Raw genomic sequence first — 13972 nt, 5'->3', positions numbered from 1 at the left:
CGTTCGGGGGACAAAAATGCACGGTTTCACAACATGGCGGCGTATTTAATGGACTCTCGCGGCGGTTTAGCCGATGGCCCAGATATGGGCGGAAATACCTATACCCAGTACCGAAGACGCTGAAGCGAGATGGTAGATATATCATGGGCAGCGCTTCTTTGAGATATTGTGAGAGCATAGATACCACGGAATGAATGTCTTTCATGATTAGCACAACAACATAGCTAAATAGAGACCAACCCAACCAGCCTGCAAGGCGGGGTTACTGACACTGGCCGTGTTCAGCACGCGTGACGAGTGTGTCCTGATGCAGCTTCATCTTTGTGGAGCAACAGAATAAGTCCTGCAGGCCATGGAGCGCGTAGCTGCCGTTCGTGGATCGGTCTGTCGTCGGTTTCGGAGTCAGTGCTTGTCTGATGCCATCGATAACCCATGCAGTCGGTAACCTCCAGCTTACCGCTAGTGTGGAGAGCTGTGCGGGACCTAGCTCTCCACCGCGGGCAGGGCAGGTAAAAAAAATCTCGAGCGAGACTCGGAGCTTGCAGACCCTCTTAGACTCTCTTCTCCCGCACGCGATCAATTGTTCAATCTCCGCCGTGTCACTTCCTCAATTCCAATTCTGCCAGCGTCATTTGCCGTCCTTTTGTGTAGAGTACTCGAATTCGCAAACATGTCTCCCCCAGCTCGCACAACGGAGAAGGAGTCCAACCTGGCGCGCCTGCTGGGCTCTGGTGCGTGCGCTCGCGATCGTGATAAGCTTGCCGTGGACTCGTATTGACTCTCCCAGGCTCTGCTGGTATCTCTGAGCTCGCTGTCTTCCACCCTGTAAGCTGCCGAAAGCTCCGAACGCGAGGGAATGTTTCAGGACCCGTGCTAATCCCGCTGGGGCGCGATAGGTCGACACGATCGCGAAGCGACTTATGAGCAACGAGACCAAGATCAGGAACTCGTCGCAGCTTTCCGCCGTCATCTTCAAGGACAAGGCCGCCGCCCCTATCGGCAGGAAGTTTGTGTCACTGTTCCCCGGCCTGGGATACGCGGCTGGATACAAAGTCCTCCAGAGGATATACAAGTATGGCGGACAGCCCGTTGCTCGTGACTACCTGACCAAGCACTACGGCTCGGACTTTGAGAACGCCTTCGGCAAGAAGACCGGCAAGGCTATCCTGCACTCCACCGCAGGATCGCTCATCGGAATCGGCGAGATCGTCCTCCTGCCCCTCGACGTGCTCAAGATCAAGCGCCAGACAAACCCCGAAGCTTTCCGCGGTCGAGGCGTGCTCAGGATCGTCGCGGACGAGGGCTTCGGGCTATACAGGGGTTGGGGCTGGACAGCGGCGCGGAATGCCCCCGGCAGCTTTGCGCTCTTCGGAGGGTCGGCCTTCGCCAAGGAGTATATGTTCAAGCTGCAGGACTACAACAAGGCGACATGGTTCCAGAACTTTGTCGCCTCGATCGCCGGTGCAACGGCCTCGCTCGTCGTGTCCGCGCCGCTCGACGTCATCAAGACCCGCATCCAGAACAGGAACTTTGAGAACCCCGAGAGCGGGTTCCAGATCCTGACCAAGATGGCCAAGAACGAGGGCGTGGGCGCCTTCTTCAAGGGTCTTGTCCCCAAGGTACATACAGTGTCTTCTCCCCTACAATAGGTCGGCAACATGAGGAATGAGCACCGGCTAATGACCCACCTTTGCAGCTCCTCATGACTGGGCCCAAGCTGGTTTTCTCTTTCTGGCTTGCCCAGACACTGATCCCAGCCTTTGACAAGGCGCTGGCCAAATAGGACATATCAGAACACGTGTTGTGTTGACGATGAAGTGGTCGCGATGTACAAGTCTATAATAGATCGGCCGGGGAAATGGCGTTCAGCAGGTGCAAAATCATTTGTCTGGTTCTTTGGCAGGTATCTGCGAGCGAGAAAGCCATGGCTCTGCTCACGTTCCTGCCCATCAACAATAGGGAAGCTCGGGTTAGAAGGGCTCACCGGAAAATAAAATACCCAACTCTTTGAACAAAAGAAAAAGGCGACCTTCTGGTTTGTTAGACGCCCTCCGCGCTTGAAGCCCTCCCTTGAGTCTACCGCGTCTATTAAGGTTTTCAACCCCCCTACCGATCTGTCCGCCAAGTCGAGATAGGTATGCCTCGACCACACATCGCATAAACCTTTCAGTGGCTGGCTATTCTTAACGCTACCCTATACTCGAATGGATTGGCCTCCAACTTGCTCTCGGCAGTTAAGGTTATTCACAAGCTTCATGAGGGCGGCTTTCTCGTGTTTGAAACAACGTTGTAGGGCTGAGGCTCGCAACGCCCGTCAACTAGTCGTTGTGGAAGGCCACAGCCACGAAGAAAATCAAACGGCTTGTCCCTGGAGAAGGCTACAAGGCTTTTGAACCAGGAAGGGGGAAGGCCATAATGCTAACAAGGTCACGAGCGCGCGTTACTTACTTTTACCTCATGGGAATGCGTCGTTTCGCCGCATTATTTTTGAACTCTAGCGTTATGTCTTCTGGAGGTGCCAAGCTCAACATTACTCGTACGCGTAGGGAAAACCCTGACGCAGCAATCAACCAGGCGAGATGCCATTCGTATTCATTATTTTCAAACCACCCACTGTGACAATTGCCCCTGGGCCAATTACAACTTGGGGATTTGTGAGCAAGTGGCACTTATCAGCCCACCGAGGCTGATGTTGTCAGGATGAACCCGTGCAGACCGTCTCCTGCTCGGCACATCCAAGGTAAATAAAGATCAAGGTGGATCTGACCCCTCCAAGCAATTCCAGCCATCCCTCCCCCCTATTCCCAAGGTCTCTGTGGTCGGGTTTCATGCGTGGGAAGACCCGGCCGCCTCGGCGAAGCTGCCATGTGGGAGATGGGATGCTTCTGTCGGATTGGCCGGGCTCACGGGGCGCCCGCTGGTAAACTGGGAATGGGTGATGGCCCATGGGAGAGATATCAAAACCAACAACATAGCTAATAATAAACTTTTCGCTCATCGACCGAGGCATACAGCCAGCCTTAGCCGTACGAGCCCCACCGACGAGGCGGATATCGAAGATGTACAATAAGATGGCTTGACCGCGGAGTCCAGGCCACTGCCCTGAGTACCCAGCACACGCCTCTTCCCGCACTCAGCCGCCCATCACACTCTTTTTGGCAGAAATCACAGACTCTCTTTTTATACACAGACATTCATTTAACAATGCGCGCCTCATTAGTCCTCGCCGCCTCAAGCGCCATGTCAGCTCACGCCTTTGCCATCCGCCGTGATGAGGATCCCAACTTCAGCTGGCAAGCCCCCGATGCCGCGGCCAAGCGCGGTCCCTGCCCGATGCTCAACTCCCTCGCCAACCACGGCTACCTCGCGCGAGACGGCAAGGAAATCAGCATGCAGGAACTTATCTCGGGCCTTGGCCAGGCAATCAACTTTGATGAGGCCCTCGTGCGCACTCTTGGCACCCCAGCGTTCGCGACATCGACCACGGGCAACTCCAGTACGTTCAACCTTGACGACATCGCGAAGCACAACGTGATCGAGCACGACGGCTCTCTCTCGCGTGCCGACTTCGCCGTGACAGGAGACGCCAAGACCTTCAACGAGACGGTCTGGGGCGAGACGCGGGGGTACCTGGAGGCCGGCGCGGTGGACTCGACGGTGGACTATAAGACCATGGCCTCGGCGCGGAGCAAGCGGATCGCGACCGCCCAGGCCACCAACCCGACGTTCAACCTGACCTCGAGCCAGGTCACCGTGTCCCTGGGCGAGTCCGCCGTGATCCTGGGGACGCTGGGAGGAAGCTTCACCGAGCCTGCCGCGCCGCTGGAGTGGATGAGGGTCGTGTTCGAGGAGGAGCGCCTACCGTTCAACGAGGGCTTCAACACCTCGTCGGCGCTGATTACCACGGCGGAGGTGCTCGGCCTGTCGCAGCTCATCGCGACCAGCGCCAGCTAGGTGGTTGGGTTAGAGCAGGGACAGATAAAAAGTGAATACGAACCTGACACATTGTGTTGATGATTGAAGATTCCGATCCCAAAAGAAATGATGCTCTTGTGCCGCGGTCAAGTAGAAGTGCTGGAGCAGTCTACTCTGTGTTGTAGTGACATGGAGAAAGATGTAGTCTAGTATCGTACCCACCAACCACCTACCCAGTACGTAGGTACCTGGGTAGGTAATGGTCCTTGCTAGACATTGGTAGGCATGTGAATAGTCGATGGGTCTTCCTTCTCAGCCTCCTCGCCGCTTGAGCCTTCGAGGCTGCTATCGCTTATCGAGGAGCGCGAACAAGGTACCCCAGACCTTTCCGGGATGGACCGAGGAGTCGCGACAGGGGTGGCACGGCTGCTGGTCACGGTTTCCTGGCCGGCTGCCCAATTGAGTGGTTGGCTGCTGTGGAAACCACCTTGGCAGAATAAACAACATGGCTGGAGACAGTCGCACCTGCAGATGCGCTTGCGCAGTTGCAGGCCTGCAGCTTTTTTGTTGCTACGCCTCATCCAGCCATCGCCCGATCTCGCGTCGAATCCTCCAGCCATCACTGCCCAACATGACAGTGTCAAATTGCGACTTCATGCTCTTTCATAATAACTCTGCCGGCTATAGAGCGATTCCTTGATCCTCTTCTCTCCCGTCGTGACATCTCCTCAGTCTGTCCCAGGTATTCTTCGAGCTGCTTGGCTCTATTTTCCGTTTCCTAATTACACAGTGCAACCTCCACCCCGGCTGCATTGCCGCGATACCCTGCCAGTAGATCCCGACCTCAGTCAGTCAACAAACCCGCTTCCGCCTCGAAACACTTTCCATTCCAGCCCGACGATAAGACACTACGGTAGCCCGTGACATACCTACTCCACCATGCCTCCCGCCGAGAGGGACTCCTTTAGTAGCAATGGGGATCGTCCTTGGTCAAGTCACTCCTCGAGACATTCCCATTCTCAGTCATTCTCCTTTGACCACACCCGCGCTTTAGTACCCATGTAAGTGAACATTCCTGTCCCATCCCGTGGCTTCCTCCTCCTCACCCCGCCTCCTACGCCTCCTCATCAGACGATGAGTCCTCGCGCCGTGTCATGCCGTCAGTTTGGCGCAAGCTAAGTGCGGCGATCAGGTGGGACAGCTCAGACCCGGAGCGGGCTCCTCCTCCGTTGCCCTTGAACCCGCAGTCGCCTGTCACGGCTACTTCCCGCGCAGGCACCTCGTCTGCCATCCAGTCTGCACATGCCGCCCTCACAGAAAAGGCACGCGAGAACCAGCTCGTGCCTCACCCACTCACAAAACGGACCCCCGACGTCTCTCCCGAGAGGGCAACCGGCAGGGGCGCTGCGCACCGGCGCATGCAATCGCTGCAGCCGTCAGCGGTCCGAGACCTGAGCCTGATGATCGAAGGGGGCGGCTCTCCGTCACGATCACCGGAGAAGAAGGAGGGACCAACGACCCCGTCCCGGTCCGGCACCGATCCTTTCGATGAACAAAAATCAGACGAGAAAGACCAGAAGCAGATCAGCCTCACCCCCATCGGTCAGAGCCTAACACCCGTGCTGAGACCAACTCCAAGGCGGCCTCAGAGCATCCTCGGCGAGAACACACCACCACAGTCCGCGACTATGCTGGCGCTCCAGACCATGTCCACGCCGAAGGATTCCCCGCGGGAGAGGGATGCCGAGAAGCCCCTGGCCAACGTCACTAATGGCTCGACCGCGCCGGCCAGGGCGCCACAACAGCTGGACACCCTCTCAAATCAGATCCTGGCCCTGACGAACATAGCAACATCGCTGCAGAAGGAGATGTCGCAGCTGAGCAGACGAAGCCGGGATAATGCTACAGACTTACTGAGCTTGAAGGAAGCTACGCACACCCGCGACGAGGACATCAGGAAGCACCTGCGTGACCTGCTTCACAACATGGAGGAAGTCTCCTCACGGGCGTCATCACGGGACATGCATGGAGGGCCACTTTTGCTCGATAATAAGCCATACTCGCTATCTCCGTCTTCGAAAATCAGTAACAACTCTCGCCCGTTCGCATTACCTCGCATTCCTTCACCAAATAGCTTTTCAGCCTCTCTAGACCGGGAAAACCTTAGTACACCCTCACTACATGGCGGAGATGGGTCCGCCTCGGTGAATCTTCTTGAAAAGATCATTCGTGACATGGGAACCAAGGAGGGTCAGGAAAAACTTCTGACTCGGCTATCTGAGTTGGCCGACAAACTCAACGGCTCTGTGGTCGAGAAGAAAGTTGAGGATCTCCAGCGTCTCATCAAGAACAACATGGACCAGTCTGTTGTACTTGCCCAGCCCGGTGGCAGTGGAGCTGTCAGGGGCAAGGCAGGCCTGCCCAGGAATATGAGCTTCGATGAAGCATCCGATCTGTATGGCGGCAGGTCCTTGGAGTCCCGCGTGGACCAACTAGTCCAGGACAAGGAAGCTCGTCGGGCCTCGGCACCCATGGCAAGAGCCGCCGCTGATCTGATCAGCGATGACATTGTCAAGATAATCCGCACCGTCAAGGACAGCGTCGCACAAGGCGGAGGCCTTACCGCCGAGGTTAAGGCTCTTGTTCGGGAGCTTCGCGGCGAAGTTCTAGGCATGGGGAGAGAGATCGGCCGAAGGCTCGACGACGTCGGTGAGGCTAGCCAGACTAAGTCCGCCGCAGCAACCAAGTCCGAGATCAACAAGGTCGTCGGAGAGGGTCTGCTCGAGATGAAGCAGCACATCGACCATCTCACCAAAGAGCACCAGCGGCAATCGCAAGCTGTCGTGGCCGCCAACAAGCCTCCTGCCGTGGACTACCGGGAGATCTACAATGCATTGAGGACGGCACTCAAGGACGCGAAAGCACTGCAAAAAGATGCTCCTGAACTGCACAGAGATGACGTCGTTGAAGCCGTCAGAGACGCTTGGGAAAGGTACAAGCCAGAGATCACCGTGGAGCAGGTTGGTCTGGAGAGGGATGAGGTCCTCGCATGTCTAAAGGAAGGCTTCATGCAATACGCACCAAAAGAGAACAAATCAGAAGCAGCGACACGGGAGGAGGTCTTCAAAGCAGTCGTTGAGGGCTTGCAACACTTCTCGCCTCCGCCAATCGATGTTCCACCCGCATTGTCCCGCGATGAGATCGTCGAGGCCGTTCGGGACTGCCTCGAGGAGTTTGAATTCCCCGTGGCCGCATCTGCTCTGGGAGCGGACTTGTCCAAGCAGGATATGATCGATGCCGTTAAGCAAGGCCTCGAGAGCTTAGAGCTGCCCGCAAAGGACAAAGGCCCGCTGGTCCCCTTGCAAGGTAACAATGAGGAGATCATCGGACGTCTGCATGAGATCATGGAGGCCATGCACGAAGAGTTCAAAGCCGTCTCGCTGGAAGCCAAACAGAACGTGGCTGCCAATGGCCGCGATACTGAGCAGGTTCTCGATGCTACCAAAGATGGGTTTGAGAAACTGCGAGCCGACATCGAGGGCTACGTTGACAGAGCCAACGGCGTCGCTAGCCAGGAGGAGTTTATGGAGGGGCTCTTGAGGAGCCTGGATGACTTCCGTGACGAGATCAGTGACGTTGTCTCCAAACAGACCGACGGGTCCAGGGCCCTACTCAAAGAAGAGATGGAGGCTCTGCGAGAGAGTGTGAACGGCACCTTGGTGCCCGTAACACCGCAAGCCCAGCAGGGTGGTCACGACGAAGTCATCAACGCCCTGCAAGAAGGACTCGGTAATCTCAGGCAAGAAATCAGCCAGCGACCGATCGCCGGAACGAACGAGGTTCTCGACGCTCTACAGGAGGGTCTGAACGACCTGAAGGTCAGCATTGAGAAGATGGCCGACAAACCCGCCGACATGACCGCCAACGACGAAGTCCTCGATGCTCTCAAGTCCGGCCTCGACAGTGTCAAGTCTGACATCGAAGGCTTACGTGAGAACAGCAAGGCACTGGCTCCAATCAACGCTGATGCTATCGTTCCAGCGGACATGCTGAAGCATGACGATATCAAGAATCTCGAAGTGCTTATCTCACAACTCCGTATCAAGGTTGAGGCCATGGAAAGCCCACTCCCTCAACCTTCTCCTGCACCCGCTGACCCTGGCCCATCCCTCACGAAAGAAGACCTCGACCTCATGGTGGAGATGCTGGACAGCATCAAGATTCAAGTTGATGAGTTGGCCAGCAAGGAGACACCGGCTCCTAGAGAAGGACCCGCTTCCACCGATTCTGCAACCAGGGAGGACATCGAGGCCATTGAAACTATTCTTCGCAACACAAAGGCACGTCTTGACGATCTCATGGATGGGGAGCAGGCAGTCCGCAAGGACCACGTTGACGCACTCGAGGTCTTGATTCTCGAGACAAAGGAGGGGCTTGGCGGCCTCACCACGAAGCTCGAGGACATCTCACACCGAGAGGATACCAAGGCCGTCGAGTCACTCGTCACGCAGCTCGTTGGTGCCTTCGACGAGCTGAAAGAGCGTCACGAGAAGCAGCTCGAGGACCCCGAGAAAGTGACGAAGACAGACACGGATGCCATCGAAGCGGTGTGTCTCGACGTGAAGGCGGTTGTCGAGCAAATGGTCAAGTCTGACATTGCTGCTCTTCCTTCGAAGGACGACCTGAAGAGCCTTGAAACGCTAGCCACGGAGCTCAAAGAACTCTCAGATAAGCAGAATGCGGAAATCAAGGAGGCCACTGAGAAGCACGCGGCAGAGCTGAAGGAGGCAACTGAGAAGCACGCCACCGAACTCAAGGAGCTGGCAGACAAGCACGCCGAGACCAACGCGAAACAATTTGAGGAGCGCCAGGCGGAGACTGTTGGTGTCGGAGACCGCGTGACAGAAGTCAAGACCTTCCTCGAGGAAATGCAGACCATGGTGAAGGAGAAGCTCGAGGGAGGTGCCACAGGCGTTGAGGGCCTCAGCAAGTCCCTCGAGACCCTCGGCGAGACCATAGGTGCGAACGCCAATGTCCACTCAGACCTGAAGGAAATGTTTGAGACCATGAAGACCGAGTTCGAAGACTCCAAGGCAGGCGTTGTCGGCGCAAAACTCGAGACGGACGAAAAGCTCGACTCAACAACCGACACGCTCCGGGCCAAGATCGATGAGCGCATCGACGAGGTCATCACCAAGTATGACGAATTCCAAGCTTCCCTAGAGGAGCGCAACAAGAGCTCAGAAACCCGTGACGAGCACCTCGAGGAGTCTGTCGTCGGCACCAAGGCAGTCGCTGAGGAGCTCAAGTCCCTCATCGACACACTGGGCTCCACCGTTACGGACTCCTTGGAAAAGATGGAAGAGGCGTCCAAGACTGTTTTCACTCGTGTTGAAGATATGTACCTCAAGTCTGATGACAATCACACCGACAACAAGGCGGAGCACACTCAGACACGCGACCAGGTCAAGGAAGCCATGGGTGCGGTTGAAGGGCTCAAGGGCCAGGTCAGCGAGTATCAGCCCAAGATCCTCGAGGCAGTCCAGGATGTCCTCACCATGGTCGATCAGCACTTTGAGCACTCCAAAACGTCCGTCAATGAGATGCAGGAGAAGATCAGCCAGAAGATCGAAGAAGCCAAGCCCGAACCACTCATGCTGCCCCCTCCCCCTGAGAAATACGACGACTCTGGGGTCCACGAGAAGCTCGACAAGCTCGTCGACCACACCGCAACGACTGACAAGACCCTCGAGCAGCTTGACACGCTCGAGAAGGTCCACAGCGAGGTCGTCAAGACGGCTGCGGAGCTCTCGGCGTTCCTGGCATCCCAGACCCAGCGCATTGAGGATGACCACGAGGATATGGAGAAGACGCTCCAGGAGACAGTCAAGAACCTCCACGAGACAAATGTTGCGCTGGAGCGGAGGCTCGCCCAGAAAGACCAGGCGGAAGTGACCATCGTGGACCTCCAGATGGAGGAGGACCGCCTACGCGAGAGCATAGCCGGGTTGAAGGTCGAGCAGGAGAGTCTTGTTAGACAGAAGGTCCGGCTCAACGGTGACGTCTCCTCCCTGGAGACCGCACTTAAGCTGCGCCGGGAGGAACTCCATGAAATGGAATCGCGGGCCGAGGGGCTGGAGCGGCGCATCCTAGAGGGCGTGATGGACCAGAGCAGAATCCTGCTCATGGCCAAGTCGAGCAAGAAGGCCCGCGAGACCCGCGACATCATGAGCCGCAAGCGAGTGCCCTCCAAGCAAAAGCCCGCCGAGGACAGCATCCCCGAGGAAAAGCCGGTGGCACCTTCCAAGTCTGGCGGCCACCACCAGACGGCATTCAAGACGGCGGTGAATTCCAAGCGCGGCAGCCTCCAACCGCCACAGCAGACCCGCCGCATCTTGTCGCTCAGTCAGCTTAACAAGCAGCCAGGCCTGAATGCGGCGGCGATCACGGGTGGTGCTGGATTCAAGAGGAGTCAGAGCGTCAAGACACTCACTGGCGCGGGGGCTCTGCGTAAGTCGAGCTGGAACGGACGGACGAACGCCGGCAGGAAGGGCTATGGTGACCTCCACGCAGGTGATGAGGGCGACAAGGAGAATGTCAACATGGACGTCGTGGCTCTGAGAGAGAGCGACGAGGAAGGGTTTGATGAGACTCCTGCCAGCGAGCATCCCGGCGGGGAGGTTGTCCTTGTGGGCGGCGGTGGCGGCGGCGGCGGCGCTATCGGGGCGTCGGAGCTCAGCGGTAGCACCCTGAGCGACAACTGGAGCGATCCAGGTACCGAAAGCCTCGTCGACGGTGGTAGCGCTCTGAGTGAGGACTTTAGTGAGGCCGGCACCGGGAGCCTTGTCTCTGGTGGTAGCGAGGCCGACGGACGGGAAGGCGACCAAAGTGACGCGGAGACGCTTCGGCGGTCGAGTGTACGCAGTGGCTCGGTGACGGGGTCGGAGTACACAGACGCACGCACCGAGGAGCAGGACCCTTACGATACGTACTCTGACTCGGGTAGCGACTGGACAGAGAGTGCGGTGGGTAGCTCGCTCGTCACTGGCAGTGCTGTGAGCGGCTCTGAGAGCGAGAATGGTCTCGGCGCGACGAGTACGATAGATGATGGAGCATCCTCTGTTGGGGGTCAGGCCGCTCTATTGGAGGGCTAGGCAACTCTGTGGGATGGACGAGTGACGCAGTATATTTACGATGCGGAATGACGGATTGGTGGGATCGGAAACGGGGGGCTCTGGACTTGGATGGGGCGAGCAACCGATGAGGGAGTGCGTTATGGCAGAACGGTCCCTCTTGTTCTTGTACGACGTCACGAGTATTGTATGGAATCGAACATAAGCTGGGTGTTAGGGTGTTTTGTTTTCCTCTCTGTTCCTTGGATGAAGACGTCCACAGCGGCTCCATCCACCAGCAACAACTTGGACGACGGAGCGAAGGAGGCACGGCATGGTATTTTGGTCTCATTAATACCTCCTCTTCCAACTATTAGGTAGATAGTTGAGGCCCACTGGGTCAATAAGATAGCGTTACTCATGCTGTGATGCTGCAATGATGTGACCGTCGGTCATGCTATTTTCTCGAGTGACGAATGACGAATGTGATGCGATGATAAAGCAGCCTGTCTGCTATGCCATGGTATATCCAATCCCTGCACATGCTCCCTCCCTCTCTTGCCGCACACCTCGTCGTACCGTACGTAGCCTACATCACTCTCACGAACGCCTTCACCAGTCTGGGTTTGACCAAAGGCCTGCGCAACTAGCGCGTGCGGGCCTTGGGACTGATTGTCTCCTTCCCGTCCATCCACGGCCGCAGGACCTCGGGGATGGTGACGGTCATGCTGCCCTCATCCCAGCCGGTCTCCAGGATGGCGGCCAGCACCCTCGGGACGGCCAGGGCGGTGCCGTTGACGGTCCAGGGGTAGGTCATCTTTCCATTGGAGCCGCCGATTCGGACCCTCGTCGCCAGCCGGCGCGTCTGGTAGTCGGTGCAGATGCTGGCGGACGTGACCTCGCCCCAGCCCTCCTCCTGCGGGGCGCCGTCGGCCGATTCGGCCGCTCCCTCTCTCCCCTTGGTGGCGGAAGTGTCACGCCGGGCGCGCGAGGGGAACCAGGCCTCGATGTCGTTCTTGCGGGCGGCACTGGCGCCCAGGTCAGCGGTGGGCATCTCGAGGACGCGGCAGTGCAGGCCCAGGGAGCCGAGAATCTCGGTCTGCATGTCGAGCATCTCGTCAAAGACCTCGGCGGCGGCGTCCTGGTCGGGCGGGGTCCAGGCGAACAGCTCGACCTTTGTGAACTCGTGGACGCGGTACAGGCCCTTGGTGTCTGCGCCGCGGGCGCCGGCCTCGGCCCTGTAGCAGCGGCTGACGGCGGCGGCGGCTGGGCAGGTCGGACTCGTCCATGACCGAGTCGGCGCGCATGCCGGCGAGCGGGATCTCGGCGGTGGCGGCGAGGCTGAGCTCCGGGCGGCCCTTGTCCCTGTCGCGGGCGCTCTGGCTCAGGGTGTAGACCTGGGTCTCGCCGTGCTGGTCGCGGGGCTGGAAGCCGCAGGCGGCGGCGATGTGGCTGTAGACGACCGAGGGCGGGCTGACCTGGGCCCAGCCGTAGCGGCGGGCGGTGTCGAGGGCGTAGCTGACCAGGGAGTGCTCGAGCTGGGCGCCGTCGCCCAGCAGGTAGTACCAGCCCCAGCCGGAGCTGGTGGCGGCGCCCGCGAAGTCGAGGATGCCCAGCTCGGAGCCGATGTGGACGTGGGAGCGCCAGACGCGGTCCGAGGAGCTCGGGTGCGGCTCCGGGTGGTCGTTGATGTAGCTCAGCACGGCGGGGCGGTCGCCGCGCGGGGCGTCGTCGCCGGTGAGGTTGGGCAGGGCGAGGGCGAGGGCCTGGATCTCGGCCTGCAGGCGGTCCTCGTCCTGCTCGATGGTGGCGAGCTGCTGCTTGAGGCGGCGGGCCTCGTCGAGCAGCTCGTCACGCGTGGCGGCGGCCAGGGCGGCGGCGCCCTCGCCCTCCTCAGGGCTCACGGAAGCCGGGTTGGCGATCTGGCGGCGCACGAGGTTGGAGCGCTCGCGCAGGGCGCGGCCGTCGCGCTGGCGGGCCTGCCACTCGTCATGCAGGGCGACGATGCGGGCCGGGTACGAGGCCTGGGCCTTGTAGTTGCGCTCGAGGCAGGTCTGCTCGTACAGGGCCGGGTTCTGGCGGATGTGCTTGATGTCGACGGTGGGCTTGGGCGCAATGGTCGGCCTGCCCGCGGCGAGCGACTGTTCGGAGCGCAGCAGGCGCGACGAGGCGTGGAAGGGCCTGCGGGGGGGTGTGTTGTTGTGGAGTTGGGCCCGCGCCTGTGTCCGCAGATGTGGTTGCGACTGCGAGATGCGGCATCGCAGGCATGTGAAAGCCCGCCGGGCGGTCTTCATGGTGTCATGGGCTTGCGGCGAGGGGAGCAGGGCGCGTGGTGCTGCCTGTGGCCGTGGGCATTGGGTGCTGTCCTTTTTTCCCTGTTCCTTTTTTTTCTTCTTCTTCTTCTTCTCCTTCTTCTCCTTCTCAGCCCAGGCCAGCCCAATTTATGAGGCAGGGTCCTCCGCGGAGAACTTGGAGAGATCTGGTGATGGTTGCTGATTGCTGATTGCTGTCGAGCTGGAGGGGTTCACGTGCGGCAGACCGAGGGCGTGCGACGAGAAAAATCAGGTCAGAGCTCCTCGGTCGCAATCCCCCGACAGGGGGGCAAGGGTCCCACTGCAGCCCGGGGCCCCAGGGCACGGGGCGGCCCCAACCAACTGGCTGGGTGCCTCGATACTTGGTCAGCTACGGATCTTGACGCAGTCTGCCATGTACCAAAGGTGATCCTAGACCAGCACGCTTGTTACGAGACTCTTTGTCAACAGCCCACCCCGTCTCCCGTCAACTGACCGTCTGGACTCCATCTGCTACAAGCCTCGACACACCAACACTCAGAAAAGGCCCACTTGCTCGCGTGGAATGCCCAAGTGGCCCGGAGGTGCGGCTTCGAGAAGACCGCACTCAGGTGATGATGATGGGTGCCAAGTGCCCAACCGGTCCGACATGCT

The 13972-nt window shown here is 58.8% G+C and overlaps 4 protein-coding genes across 4 annotated transcripts; 3 read left to right on the top strand and 1 right to left on the bottom strand.

Annotated features, from left to right (window-relative positions):
* Positions 1-670: 670 nt before the first annotated feature.
* Positions 671-1783, top strand: INS49_011845 (uncharacterized protein; the record flags this gene model as incomplete). The annotated part of the gene is made up of 4 exons (XM_043172554.1): positions 671-731; positions 788-825; positions 897-1619; positions 1697-1783. The coding sequence occupies 4 exons, from the start codon at positions 671-673 to the stop codon at positions 1781-1783; spliced, it is 909 nt and encodes a 302-aa protein (XP_043024299.1).
* Positions 1784-3204: 1421 nt separating this feature from the next.
* On the top strand, positions 3205-3954 carry INS49_011844 (uncharacterized protein; the record flags this gene model as incomplete). Its single annotated transcript, XM_043172553.1, has 1 exon — positions 3205-3954. The coding sequence occupies one exon, from the start codon at positions 3205-3207 to the stop codon at positions 3952-3954; it is 750 nt and encodes a 249-aa protein (XP_043024298.1).
* Positions 3955-4854: 900 nt separating this feature from the next.
* INS49_011843 (uncharacterized protein) lies at positions 4855-11069 on the top strand (the record flags this gene model as incomplete). Its single annotated transcript, XM_043172552.1, has 2 exons — positions 4855-4976; positions 5108-11069. 2 exons carry the CDS (start codon positions 4855-4857, stop codon positions 11067-11069), a joined length of 6084 nt encoding a protein of 2027 aa, XP_043024297.1.
* A 604-nt stretch (positions 11070-11673) lies between these two features.
* On the bottom strand, positions 11674-13321 carry INS49_011842 (uncharacterized protein; the record flags this gene model as incomplete). The annotated part of the gene is made up of 2 exons (XM_043172551.1): positions 11674-12265; positions 12309-13321. 2 exons carry the CDS (start codon positions 13319-13321, stop codon positions 11674-11676), a joined length of 1605 nt encoding a protein of 534 aa, XP_043024296.1.
* Positions 13322-13972: the final 651 nt, after the last annotated feature.

This window comes from Diaporthe citri (assembly GCF_014595645.1).
Source record: "Diaporthe citri strain NFHF-8-4 chromosome Unknown scaffold_5, whole genome shotgun sequence".
Classification (NCBI taxonomy): Eukaryota; Fungi; Ascomycota; class Sordariomycetes; order Diaporthales; family Diaporthaceae; genus Diaporthe; species Diaporthe citri.
This window is presented reverse-complemented; position numbering and strand designations above follow the sequence as displayed.